The sequence below is a fragment of the Dromiciops gliroides genome, chromosome 2 (genome assembly GCF_019393635.1).
Source record: "Dromiciops gliroides isolate mDroGli1 chromosome 2, mDroGli1.pri, whole genome shotgun sequence".
Taxonomy (NCBI): domain Eukaryota; kingdom Metazoa; phylum Chordata; class Mammalia; order Microbiotheria; family Microbiotheriidae; genus Dromiciops; species Dromiciops gliroides.
The window spans coordinates 593632396-593644418 of record NC_057862.1 but is presented as its reverse complement, the minus strand read 5'-3'; the positions used below and the strand labels follow the sequence as shown (position 1 = coordinate 593644418).

The window sequence follows — 12023 nt, the reverse complement described above, 5'->3', positions numbered from 1 at the left end:
TAGCCACGGCAAAGGGAATTCCATGGTCAAGTGGAGGCAGTTCCTGGACCCTAGCCTTCTGGAGAGAGTGGGGTTTTCCTGGACAATGTCGAATTCCTGGAGGGTTCGTCTTTTTTTTTTTTTTTAATAAACATTTTTATTTAAAGTTCGGAGTTCCAAATTCTATACCTTCTTCCCTCCCTTCCCCCCCCCCCCAGGCGGTAAGCAATCAGGTATAGGTTATACATGTGCAGTTATGTAAGCCATTACTACATTAGTCATTTTGTATAAGAGAACTCAAATAAAAGTTAAAAATGAAAGTGAAAATTAGCTTGCTTCAGTCTGTGTTCAATCAGTATCAGTTTAGGAGTCAGTCTTACATAGAGAGCAAGGAAGTGTTCCAGGAGACGGGGCGGGGAAGCTGCCCGACCCGGCCCGCCCCCCCGCCCCGCCCAGGCAGCCACGGCGGCAGGCGTCATGGCGCGACCCGAGCTCCGCGCGGCTCTGGAGGCGCAGCTCCGGGATCTAGCCATCCCGACTGTGAGCGTGGATCACCCCGAGGTGAGGCTCCCGCGGCGCCGACGGCGCGAGGAGCGGGGCGCGAGGCTGGGGCGAGCCCGAGGGTGGCTACAGAGCTGGGGTGTCCGGGGCGGGCAGGGGAGCTGCTCTGCTGCCTGATCGGCCCGTGATGAACACATTTGGGGTTGCTTTTCCTAAATTGTTTTGGAATCGAGGAGAGAGCAAGCCCGAAATGCGCCTTCAGTATTCAGTCTGTTTTCAGTTGGGTCCGACTCTTCATGAGTCCATTTCTGGTTTCCTTGGCAGATACTGGAGTGGTTCGCCACTTCCTTCTCCAGCTCATTTTACAGATGAGGAACTGAGGCAAGCGGGGTTCAGTGACTCGCCCAGGGCTACACGGCTGCTGTCTGACATTGTGTTTGAACTCAGATCTACCCGACTGCAGGCCCTGCGCTCAATCCACTGCACCGCCTAGCTGTCCTTTTTGTGGGCTGGGCGGCGTCCAAAGAGAAAAGGGCCTTTGTGCCAAGGCCCTGATTGAGCAGAGCTCTGTGTGTGTGGAAGCAGGCTCAAGAGTGTTTGAGAAGGATGCTACCTTAGTAGTCTAATTACTGGCCGCAGGTATTCCCCTTTTACGCATGTGAAAGGACTTGGACAGATCAGAAATCCCTACCATAGCCGTGGGGCTGTGGAAGAGCCAAAAACCAGTCCCTGCCTTCCTTCCTGGGGCACTTATCTGTAAAAATCACACTGTGCGGTCCAGCTCTTATAATCCTAAAGTACAGTCATAAACTCTTTGGATTTGGTAAGAAACACACGCTTGTACTCTCCTTTCAGTCGACTATACATAGGACCGAGCTCTATGTGGCAACTAAGTGGATAGACTGCTGGCCTGGTGTCAGGAAGACCTGAGTTCAAATTTAGCTTCAGACACTCACTAGCAGTGTGTCCCTGGGCAGGTCACTTAACCCTGTTTGCCTCACTTTTCTCATCTGCAAAGTGAGCTGGAGAAGGAAATGGCAAACCAGTCTGGTATCCTTTCCCTCCAAAAAACCCAAATGGGGCCACAAAAAATAACTTGCCATGAAATATTAAATGTTAATTTTGTCCTCTTTAGCTTAGTCTTGGGGCAGATGCTTAACATGGGGGCCCTAGATTTAATAGTTTGATGACTGCATTTCAGCATAATTGGTTTCCTCTTTAATTCTATATATTTTGTTTTATTCATGTAAAGACATTATTCTGAGGAGTTCATAGGTTTCACTAGACTCTGAAACAGACTCAGTGACACTATCAAGATTAAGAACCATGGGGGGGGGGCGGTCGAGGCGAGGTGGCGCAGTGGATAAAGCACCAACCCTGGATTCAGGAGTACCTGAGTTCAAATCCGGCCTTAGACACTTGACACTTACTAGCTGTGTGACCCTGGGCAAGTCACTTAACTCCCATTGCCCCGCAAAAAAAAAAAAAAAGGGAAAAAAAAAACATCAGGGCAGTTAGGTGGCATAGTGGATAGAGCATCAGCCCTGGATTCAGGAGGACCCTCTGAGTTCAAATCTGGCCTTAGACACTTAACACTTACTAGCTGTGTGACCCTAGGGAAGTCACTTAACTCCAATTGCCTCACCAAAAAAAAAAGAACTATCTTAGAGAGTTGCCTGGTACACAGGTTAAAATGACTTGTCTAGTGGTTCACAACCAGCATATGTCTGAGACAGAATTTGAACTCAGGACTTCATTATTCTGAGGCCAGCTCGGGCTCCGTGGCTCCCTTTTTTTTCTTTCACCGAGAGCATATATCCTTTGGTTATTTTGAACTCTCTCACTTGCTAATTCTTTTACTTCCAGTCACATATTTAGTCACATCTAACTTCCCTAGCCCAGTGAATTCAAACAAAGTAGCAACTTAATTCATCTGTCTCCTTTTTTACCTTCTCACTTTTCTTCTCTCCATTCTCCTAGTGTGTGACTCCTCTATATGTATTCATGTAGGCGAGTGTGGATGAATCTCATTTCTATTCTAAGTGTTGGCATGGGACTGCTGAAGTTGATAGTAAATTGAGGATGCTAAACTGAGGATGGCAAATGGCTAAGCCTACAGAAGAGGGAGCCCTGGCTCATCTGGAATGATGTGAGAACTAGGGAGCAAAATTAATACACGTTTGGTTGGGCATACAAGAGTTCTTGGTTAGGATGTTGTGGTAGTGATGGAGAAGGAAGCACAGTGGCAAGGAGGACTTGAACCACATATGCCACTGTTTAAAAAAGGGAAGCATGAAATTCATAATTTTGAAGGATTCCTGTTATTGACTCTTTTTGCACAGTAAGTAGCATGTTTTTATTCTTTACCAAGTATAATCATGTGTTGAAAAAACATCTTACTTTACAGGTATTTACAGTTGAAGAAATGATGCCTCATATCCAACACTTGAAAGGAGCACACAGTAAGAACTTGTTTCTCAAAGACAAAAAGAAGAAGAATTATTGGCTGGTAACAGTCCTTCATGATAGGAAGATTAACTTGAATGACCTGACCAAGCAACTTGGTGTTGGAAGTGGAAATTTGAGATTTGCTGATGAAACATCTATGCTAGAAAAACTACAAGTTGGTCAGGGCTGTGCTACACCCCTGGCTCTCTTCTGTGACCAGGGAGATGTGAAATTTGTCCTGGACTCTGCCTTTCTGGAAGGTGGATATGAAAAAGTGTACTTTCATCCAATGACAAACACAGCCACAATGGGTTTGAGCCCCAGTGACTTTCTTACCTTTGTGAAGAAGACGGGGCATGATCCTATAATATTAAAATTTGATTAAACTAATGGGCCAACATTTTTAATAAAATGTCACTTTGTAAATTGTCAAGAATGCTTAAATTTCCTTTGTTTAAAATTTATCAAAAGTGTTGAAAAAATGAGAAATAGTATCCTGAAGTTCAATCTGGAGAAATCTTGTTTTTAATACAATTTTTACGCGTTCATTTGAGACAAAGGGACTTGAAAAGGAAACCCTTTGTTTTAGTCCATAGGCATCATGAAATCCCAGAGTTGGGAGGTCATTTGCTGTTATTCGCCAACCTCCTACATACAAGGCCCGGAGCTAAACAGTAGATATAAAGGACCCCCCAGAGAACTTTAGTTCGTTCTGGGAGGAACACTCATGTATACAGAGTATAATAACTAGGTGGTATATGATAGGGGCAAGACCTGAAGTGCTCTAGGAAAGTGTGACAATACTTTTATTTGGAAGAGATCAGAGAAAGCTAGAAAACAGATGTGGCACCTGAGCTGAATGCTGGGCAATAAAGATGCTGAAAGGTGATATATTCTAGTAAAGGTGAGTTCAGGATATAACTAATAACCTACTTTGCCTAGAACAGAGCATGTGAAGAGAAGTAATGTTAAATAATACAAGAAAGGCACTCTAACCAGTTGATGGAATACTTTAAATGCTAGGCCAAGGCGTGAGTAGTCAAGAAGACTTCATAACAATTATTTAATTTTAAGAATTAGGAGAAGGGGCAGCTAGGTGGCACAATAGATAAAATACTGGCCCTGGATTCAGGAGGACAAGTTCAAATCCAGCCTCAGACACTTGACACTTACTAGCTGTGTGACTCTGGGCAAGTCACTTAACCCTAATTGCCTCACCAAAAAAAAAAAAAAAAACAAAACCCAAACTTACAGGGGTGAAGGGGTTGGTGGTTGACAGGCACACTTCTCTAAGCCTTAATTTCCTTAAAATGGGGTTAATATTATCTTCAGTACCTATTTTATTGGCTTCTTTTGAAGCTCAAGTGAAAATGGAAAAAAAACTAAGTGCTCATTATCAGGCAATTATGTCAGCTTCTGCTAGGTGGTGTGGTGTTTAATCACTGCACCAGGCCTGGAGTCAGGAAAATGTTGAGTTCAAATCCAGCTTACTAGTGTGACCCTAGGCAAGTCACTTTATATATATGCCTCAATTTCCTCAACTGTAAAATGAGGATAATAAAAACTCTGTGAGGGTTGAGGATCAGATGAGATATTTGTCAAGTTCTTAGCACAGTACCTGGCACATGAGAGGTATATAAATACTTATTCCCCTCCCTGCTTGAAAATTTACAAAAAAATAGAACCCATTATCTTCAAAGGCAGTGCATTTCATTTTTAGATAGCTCTGTTAGGAAGTTTTCTATTGAGCCTAAATTTGCCTCTGTAATTTTTACTGCCTAGTTTTGAATTTGGCAGGGGCTTAGGGGTGAGAAGAGAAACAACAAAGCTAATCCTTCTTTCTGGAAAAAGCCCTTAAAACAATTGAAGACAATCTAAGAATTACAAAATTTCAGAGTATGTGTGCCCTAAATCTTCTCTAGGCTAAACGGTCACAGGTTTAGATCAGTTCTCATACAGCACCCTTTTTCCTATAATCCAGGACAGACACCCTTCAAAATATAACTTTTCATTCTTGAAAAGATTGCTCCCAGTTTTCCTTTATATATTGATATAATTTCTTTCTTTTTTTTTTGGCGGGGCAATGACGGTTAAGTGACTTGGCCGGGGTCACACATTTGTAAGTGCCAAGTGTCTGAGGCTGGATTTGAACTCAGATCCTCCCGAATCCAGGGCCAGTGCTTTATCCACTGTGCCACCTAGCTACTTCTGTTAAAATAACTTCTAAAAAAAAGATCACACTTGGATTTTTTCATCTTTTAAAAAACCCAATGTATACAATCCTCCCAGTCAAAATTCCTCTATGTATGTGTTCCACAGTAAAGAACAGCAAAGTAAAATTTTATATTATACATATATAAATATATAAAATACATACTATTATATTTTAGTGTTAGTTTACTAATTTACTTGATTACCTTATCAGACTGTAAGCTAAAACTAAAGCCAGAAAAAGCTTAAATTTTGGAGGATAGCGGTAGAGGGAAATGTAATGTTAATAAGTAATGAACGAAAGAAGTATTTTTGTTTGTTTGGTGAGGCAATTGGAGCTAAGTGACTTGCCCAGGGTCACACAGCTAGTAAGTGTCAAGTGTCTGAGGCCACATTTGAATTCAGGTCCTCCTGAACCCAGGGCCAGTGCTCTGTCCACTGTGCCACCTAGCTGCCCCAAAAGAAGTATTTGTTAACTGTGTGCCCATGCACTTTACTAAGCTTTGGGGTTACAAGTATTTTAAAATAGTCCCTTTTCCTCAAGAAACACCCATCCATGAGGATGGGTATTATAATACATCCATGAGGATGTATTAGCACATACATAATAGTGGTGACCAGGAAAGGGAGTTTTGTTCTGTGAAGGAGTTGGAGAAAGATGGTACAGTAGTTTTTGGTTTTTTTCCTGTTAAGGGGTTGGGGAGAGATGGTATGATGGATTTGTCTGATAAATTGCTCTGATAGGACATGAAGTTGAAGCAGGGTCTGGTGTCCTGGGCCAGGAGTAGAAAGAGCAGGCTAAATGGGCGTGTCTTTTTTTTTTTTTTTTTTGTGGGGCAATTGGGGTTAAGTGACTTGCCCAGGGTCACACAGCCAGTAAGTGTTAAGTAAACTCAGGTGCTCTATCCACTTCACCATCTAGCTGCCCAATGGGCTAGTCTTAAATACACACCTAAGTCCCCAATCAACTGGTTTGTGACATAGAGTTGGAACTCCAAAGATGAGTAGATTAACTTCCCCTGAACCTGGCTCCCTGGAGAACCTGAGGAGGAGTTCAAGGTCTTTGCTCTGGTTTTAGAAGATACTGTTCCAGGTGGGGAGATAAAAGTCAGGGGGACAAATGTTACCTTTTTTTTTCCCCTATAAAAATGAGTTTCCTAGCTTTTTAGCCCATATGGCTGCCTAAATTGAGGCAAACTGCCCAGGTTCCACATACTTCTACTCCAGCAAAAATACTATATTCATGCCAGACCAAATCATGATTGAGAAAGAAAACTATAGTAAAAGCAATTTCTTCCACCACAGAATTGCATACTAAAGCAAGCCAGAATCCCATGGGCAATAGGAAAGGGAGCTGCCAACAAAGCCAGTCGTCAGCAGCTTTCCAGGCTAGAAATATATGTAGCTTGAAGAGCTCTGTGTCTAGAGGCGGGAAAACGGAGGGACCTTCAGAGACCCTGCTCTGGTCAGGGTACTCAGAAAAGTGGGGACTTTGGAAGCCCTAGGGAGCAGCAGTGGTCAGTGGCATGGCAGCACTTGGAGGTCCTTAGCACTCTGTCCTGATCCTGAGATGTTTTGTTTTTGTTTTTTTTATTTTTTTTTAATTTTTTTAGTGAGGCAATTGGGGTTAAATGACTTGCCCAGGGTCACACAGCTAGTAAGTGTTAAGTGTCTGAGGCCGGATTTGAACTCAGGTACTCCTGACTTTAGGGCCGGTGCTCTCTCAACTGCGCCACCTAGCTGCCCCCTGATCCTGAGATGTTATTGAAGGTCCTGTAGATCAAAGTGGGGCTTGATCCTGGGAACCAAGGAAGGCCAACTACTCCATCCAGTAGTTTAGCAGAGGTTAGAGATTAGTCCCAGCATAAAGCTCCAGTTCAAGAACTAAAGCTGGAGAGATGAGTAAATCAAAGAAAATACTGACTAAAAAAATTAATGACTCCATGAGATAGCAAGAAATATTAGAATATTTTTAAAAAGAAAAAAATAGAAGATAATTTAAGATATCTGATATAAAAATCAAATGACCTGAAAAACAGGTGAAGGGAAGACAATTTAAAAATCATGGGCTTTCTGAAAAAGAAAAAAAAGTGAAGATAGAACCCACTGATCACCTACTTTAAGAAGCTCCAAAGTAAAAGGAATGTCATAGCCAAAACCCACAGCTCCCACATCAACCAAAACAAACAAACAAACAAATCCCTACAAATATCTATAAAGGAATAGTTTAAGTACCAAGTAATCAATCAGGTTCCCACAGTATATAGCAGCTACTACCATAAATAAGAGGAGAGCTTGAAGTTTACAACCAAGAATAATATCCTGCAATATCCTACGGAGTCAAACATTTCTGACAAGAAGAACAGAATTATGTAGGGACTTTGAAATATAAACATGAGTCCAGAGAAGCAAAATTTATTTTAACAATGGAAAAGACTGAATGATGCTGTGGAGCCGACATTCTAGTAGGGGAAGAAACAAATGTTCCTTCCAAACCCGGATGTCTTCAGAGGGTATTAATTTCAAAAGGTATTGAGTGGGGGCAGCTAGGTGGCACAGTGGATAGAGAACTGGCCCTGGATTCAGGAGGACCTGAGTTCCAATTCGGCCTCAGACACTTAACACTTAGTAGCTATGTGACTCTGGGCAAGTCACTTAACCCCAATTGCCTCACTAAAAAAAAAAAAAAGTATTGAGTGTATTAAATAAGAAAAACAGCAGACCTGGGGATAGGGTGGTTTTCTTCTAAAGATTAGTCAGTCAGTGAATATTTATTAAATGCCTACTTTGTTTCAGGCACTGTGCTAGGCCCTGGGGAAACAAAGAAGGGCAGAAGATAGTCCTTGCCCTGAAGGAGCTCACAATCTAAAGGGAGAAAACAACTAATACATACAAACAAGCTATCCATAGGATAAATAAAAAATAATCAACAGTAGAAAGGTATTTGGTATTAAGAGGTACTTGGAAAGGCTTCCTGTAGAAAAAATAATTTTAGTCAGGATTTGAAGGGAGTCTGGGAAGCTTCAACCAGGATATTGAGATGAGGAAAAGCATTCCAGGAATGGGGGATAGCCAGACAAAAACACTGGGAGCCAAGGGATGAAGTGTCTTTTTTTGCAGAACAGCCAGGAGGGTAGTGTCACTGGATCAAAAGAATACTTGGCCTGAAGAAGGTGGCAGACTGTTAAGAAGTGAAGGTGGGGGATGTAAGTTAGGAAAGGGTTTTGAATGCTGAACAGAAGTTTCTATTTGCTCCTGGAGATGATGGGGAGCCACTGGAATGTATTGAGAAGGAGGTGACACAGTTGGACATGTATCTTAAGAAAATCATTTTGGTGGTTTTAAGAGAAGAGTGACTAAAAAGAAGAATATACATTAGTGTAAAAAGGAGGGAGGAGGTAGAACTTGATATTTCTCATAAATAGGGTATGAGACAAGAAACTTATATAGTGCTTACTCTGTACCAGGCATTATGCTAAACGCTTTATAACGATCTCATCTGGTCCTTACAATACTGGAAAATGGTGCTATTATCATCCATATTTTACAGATGAGGAAACTGAGGTTAAATCCAGGGTCATGCGGTTAGTATCCGAGTGTCTGAGGCCAGATTTGAAATCAGGTCTTCCTGACTTCAGGCCCATTATTGTATCCACCTAACTACCCCATCATTTTTTTGTTTGTTTTTGTTTTTAGTGAGGCAATTGGGGTTAAGCGACTTGCCCAAGGTCACACAGCCAGTAAGTGTCAAGTGTCTGAGGCCGGATCCGAACTCAGGTCTTCCTGAATCTAGGGCCGGCGCCCCATCCACTGTGCCACCCAGCCGCCCCTCCCTCGATCATTTTTGAGAGAAAAATATGAAATTAATTTATATTTTCCTCCTTTTGTTTTCCATTGTGCATATAAAAATACTCTTTTGGGTGTTTAAATGAAAAACAAAGTTACCCAAAATGATGTTCTGAGACCAAATATAAAAAGCTGATATTTTAAAGCAAAAGCTTTTTGTTTTTTTTTTTAAAGTGAGGCAATTGGGGTTAAGTGGCTTGCCCAGGGTCACACAGCTAGTAAGTGTTAAGTGTCTGAGGTTGGATTTGAACTCAGGTCCTCCTGATTTCAGGGCTGGTGCTCTATCCACTGTACCACCTAGCTGCCCCTAAAGCAAAAGTATTAATGGTTAATAATTATATGGGGAGGGGGGGGGAGCCAAACCCAAGAGAAGCAGTAGAGATGAGCTCATCTTCTCTTTACATGTTCTCCAACCACCATACCCCTCCCAAAGATTAAATTAAAGAAATTTAGGATCAGAACTGGAATATCAGATAACTTTTTTTTTTTTTTGCAGGGCAATGAGGGTTAAGTGACTTGCCCAGGGTCATACAGATAGTGTCAAGTCTGAGGCCAGATTTGATCTCAGGTCCTCCTGAATCCAGGGTCGGTGCTCTGTCCACTGTGCCACGTAGCTGCCCCCTTAGCAAATATCTTCTAATTCAATCCCTTAGAGTTATATCTTAAGAGTAATAGCTTGCTTAAGCTATTAAGTAGCAGAATGAGGATTCAAAGAGTAGATAGATCCCTTGATTCCAAGTTTAGTACACTTTCTGTTACAATACAGAGTTTAAGCATGGATCTCTGAAGAACAATTGTATCAAACTTTTCTCATACATAAATTGTTTAAGGATTTGAACACTGAGTGCACATTCAAACATTAGAACTAGTGCTCCTACATCCATTTCCATCTGTCTGAATAACTATACCACTGGTTTATCCCATCACCAAATTGAATGCCATAATACTTTAACTGGGATCGAAAGCTGTAGTCTCAGAGACTTGCTAGGATTTATTTTGACATACAAAGAAATCAGACATATAGAGCTGACTTCTATTTGCACTTTTTGGTACTTGGGAATATGGAATAACCCTTCTGGTAACAGAGGCAAGATGAAGTTTCAATCTACCAAACATGTTCAGAAGCAGTTTTAACTTGTAGCACATACTGCACAAATCAGCAACAGCCCAGATTAGCATCTCCTTATTGAACAGCACCTCAAAACTAGTTGTAGAGAAAACGAAGTTAGTTGATGTCACTTGATTTCTTATGAGTCCTATTAAATCTTAACCTTAGCCTGACTGATGAGTTCAGGGATATAGATGGTGTTATTAGTTCTTGTAATGTGTTCCATGTTTTCTTGTTTTGCTAATAAATCATGTTTAAAATAAGGGTTCTCCTGAGGGAACATTTAGCCATGAATATAAGATCTTATCCTCATTACAAAGATATGGTAAGATATGGACAGGTAAGCAGTCTCATCTAGGATATTGGATGGGATTATTAAAACAACTGATAGAGAAAACACATAAGGAAATCAAGGAATATTGGGGAGAAGACTTCTAGTCTATTAGCCTTAATTTTATCTTATTCAAATTGTGGGACACAACAGCCACCCCTGAGACATTAGCTTTTTCTATGGTGCTCCAGTCTATTTTCCTCTGAACTTTTTAGGGACTGGTATTGTGGACTATTGGAGAGAGCTATACTCAGAGACTGCAAAATCTAGTCTAAGTTCTACCTCTGTGCGACTTAAAAAAAAATATCAATGAATAGTGCCTCGGGCAACTCTAAAATTAAATTGAAAAGCACTTGTCTATCTGCACTGGCTTAGGGAATTTTCTCACCATTTGTTCTCCACACCAAGGAAATCACAGGACTGGTCCACCACCACCCTTCACCCCAATTAAGGTAGGTTTTTGCCTTACAGAATCCTAGATAGGTCATTGAAGTCTGAACTGGGCTGAACTATTAATTGCTGGTAGAATATAATTCAGCTCCACTCAGACTGCAATGGTAAAATATAGAAACCACAGTGATTAGTCAAAAGTATTCAATGAAAATACTATTATTATTATTAAATGAAAAGCTTACCAAGTGCCCAGGCACCAGAAAGACCCTGAATGACAGAATCCCTGCCTTCAAGGAGGCAGCTCAGAGCAATATAGCAACAACAACAACAATAACATATTGGATTTGGGATAAGAGGACCCAGGCAAATAATTTAACATCTTTGATACTCAGTCCTATCATTTATATAAAATGTGGGAGTTATACTAATCTCTTTTAGCTCTAATGATTCTATGATTTTAAAAAAAGCTAATGCTATATTAGAGTAGAGCAGTTAAGATGGTGCAGTGGATACCACGTTGGGCCTGAAGTCAGGAAAACTCATGTTCCTGAGTTCAAATCTAGTCTCCAATACTTACTAGTTGTGTGACCCTGGACATGTCACTTAACCCTATTTGCTTCAGTTTCCTCATCAGTAAAATGAGCTGGAGAAGGAAATGGCAAACCATCCCAGTATCTTTGCCAAGAAAACCCCTCAAAGGGTCACAAAAAGCCTGAGAAATAATTTTATGAAGGTCCATTGTTTAGATGGAGTACCTCCATAGGAAAATTATCAATATGGTGAGGTGATTCAAAATCAACATTAGTTGAAGGATTTCAGTATTTAGGCTGAAAAAGAAAAAAGACTTATGGGTTATATGGCAACTGTTTTTAAGAATCTGAAAAGCTGTCATGTAAAAGGATTAGGATTGGGTTTTTTGTTTTGTTTTGTTTTTTGGTGAGGCTTTTGCCAGGTTCTCTCTCTCTCTCTCTCTTTTTTTTTTTGCAGGGCAATGAGGGTTAAGTAACTTGCCCAGGGTCACACAGCAAGTAAGTGTCAAGTGTCTGAGGCTGCATTTGAACTCAGGTCCTCCTGAATCCAGGGTTGGTGCTTTATCTACTGTGCCACCTAGCTGCCCCCCCGCCAAGTTCTCTTAAAGTTCATATTTACCAAATTTCTTTGTGAAATATCGTCGGGCAATACTACTTACATTAACATAAGGTTTTT

General features: G+C 41.1%; 1 protein-coding gene across 1 annotated transcript; it reads left to right on the top strand.

Moving 5' to 3' along the window:
- The first annotated feature begins 422 nt into the window (after positions 1-422).
- On the top strand, positions 423-3355 carry LOC122742890 (prolyl-tRNA synthetase associated domain-containing protein 1). The gene is made up of 2 exons (XM_043987465.1): positions 423-540; positions 2888-3355. Exons 1-2 carry the CDS (start codon positions 457-459, stop codon positions 3311-3313), a joined length of 510 nt encoding a protein of 169 aa, XP_043843400.1. The 5' UTR covers positions 423-456; the 3' UTR covers positions 3314-3355.
- Positions 3356-12023: the final 8668 nt, after the last annotated feature.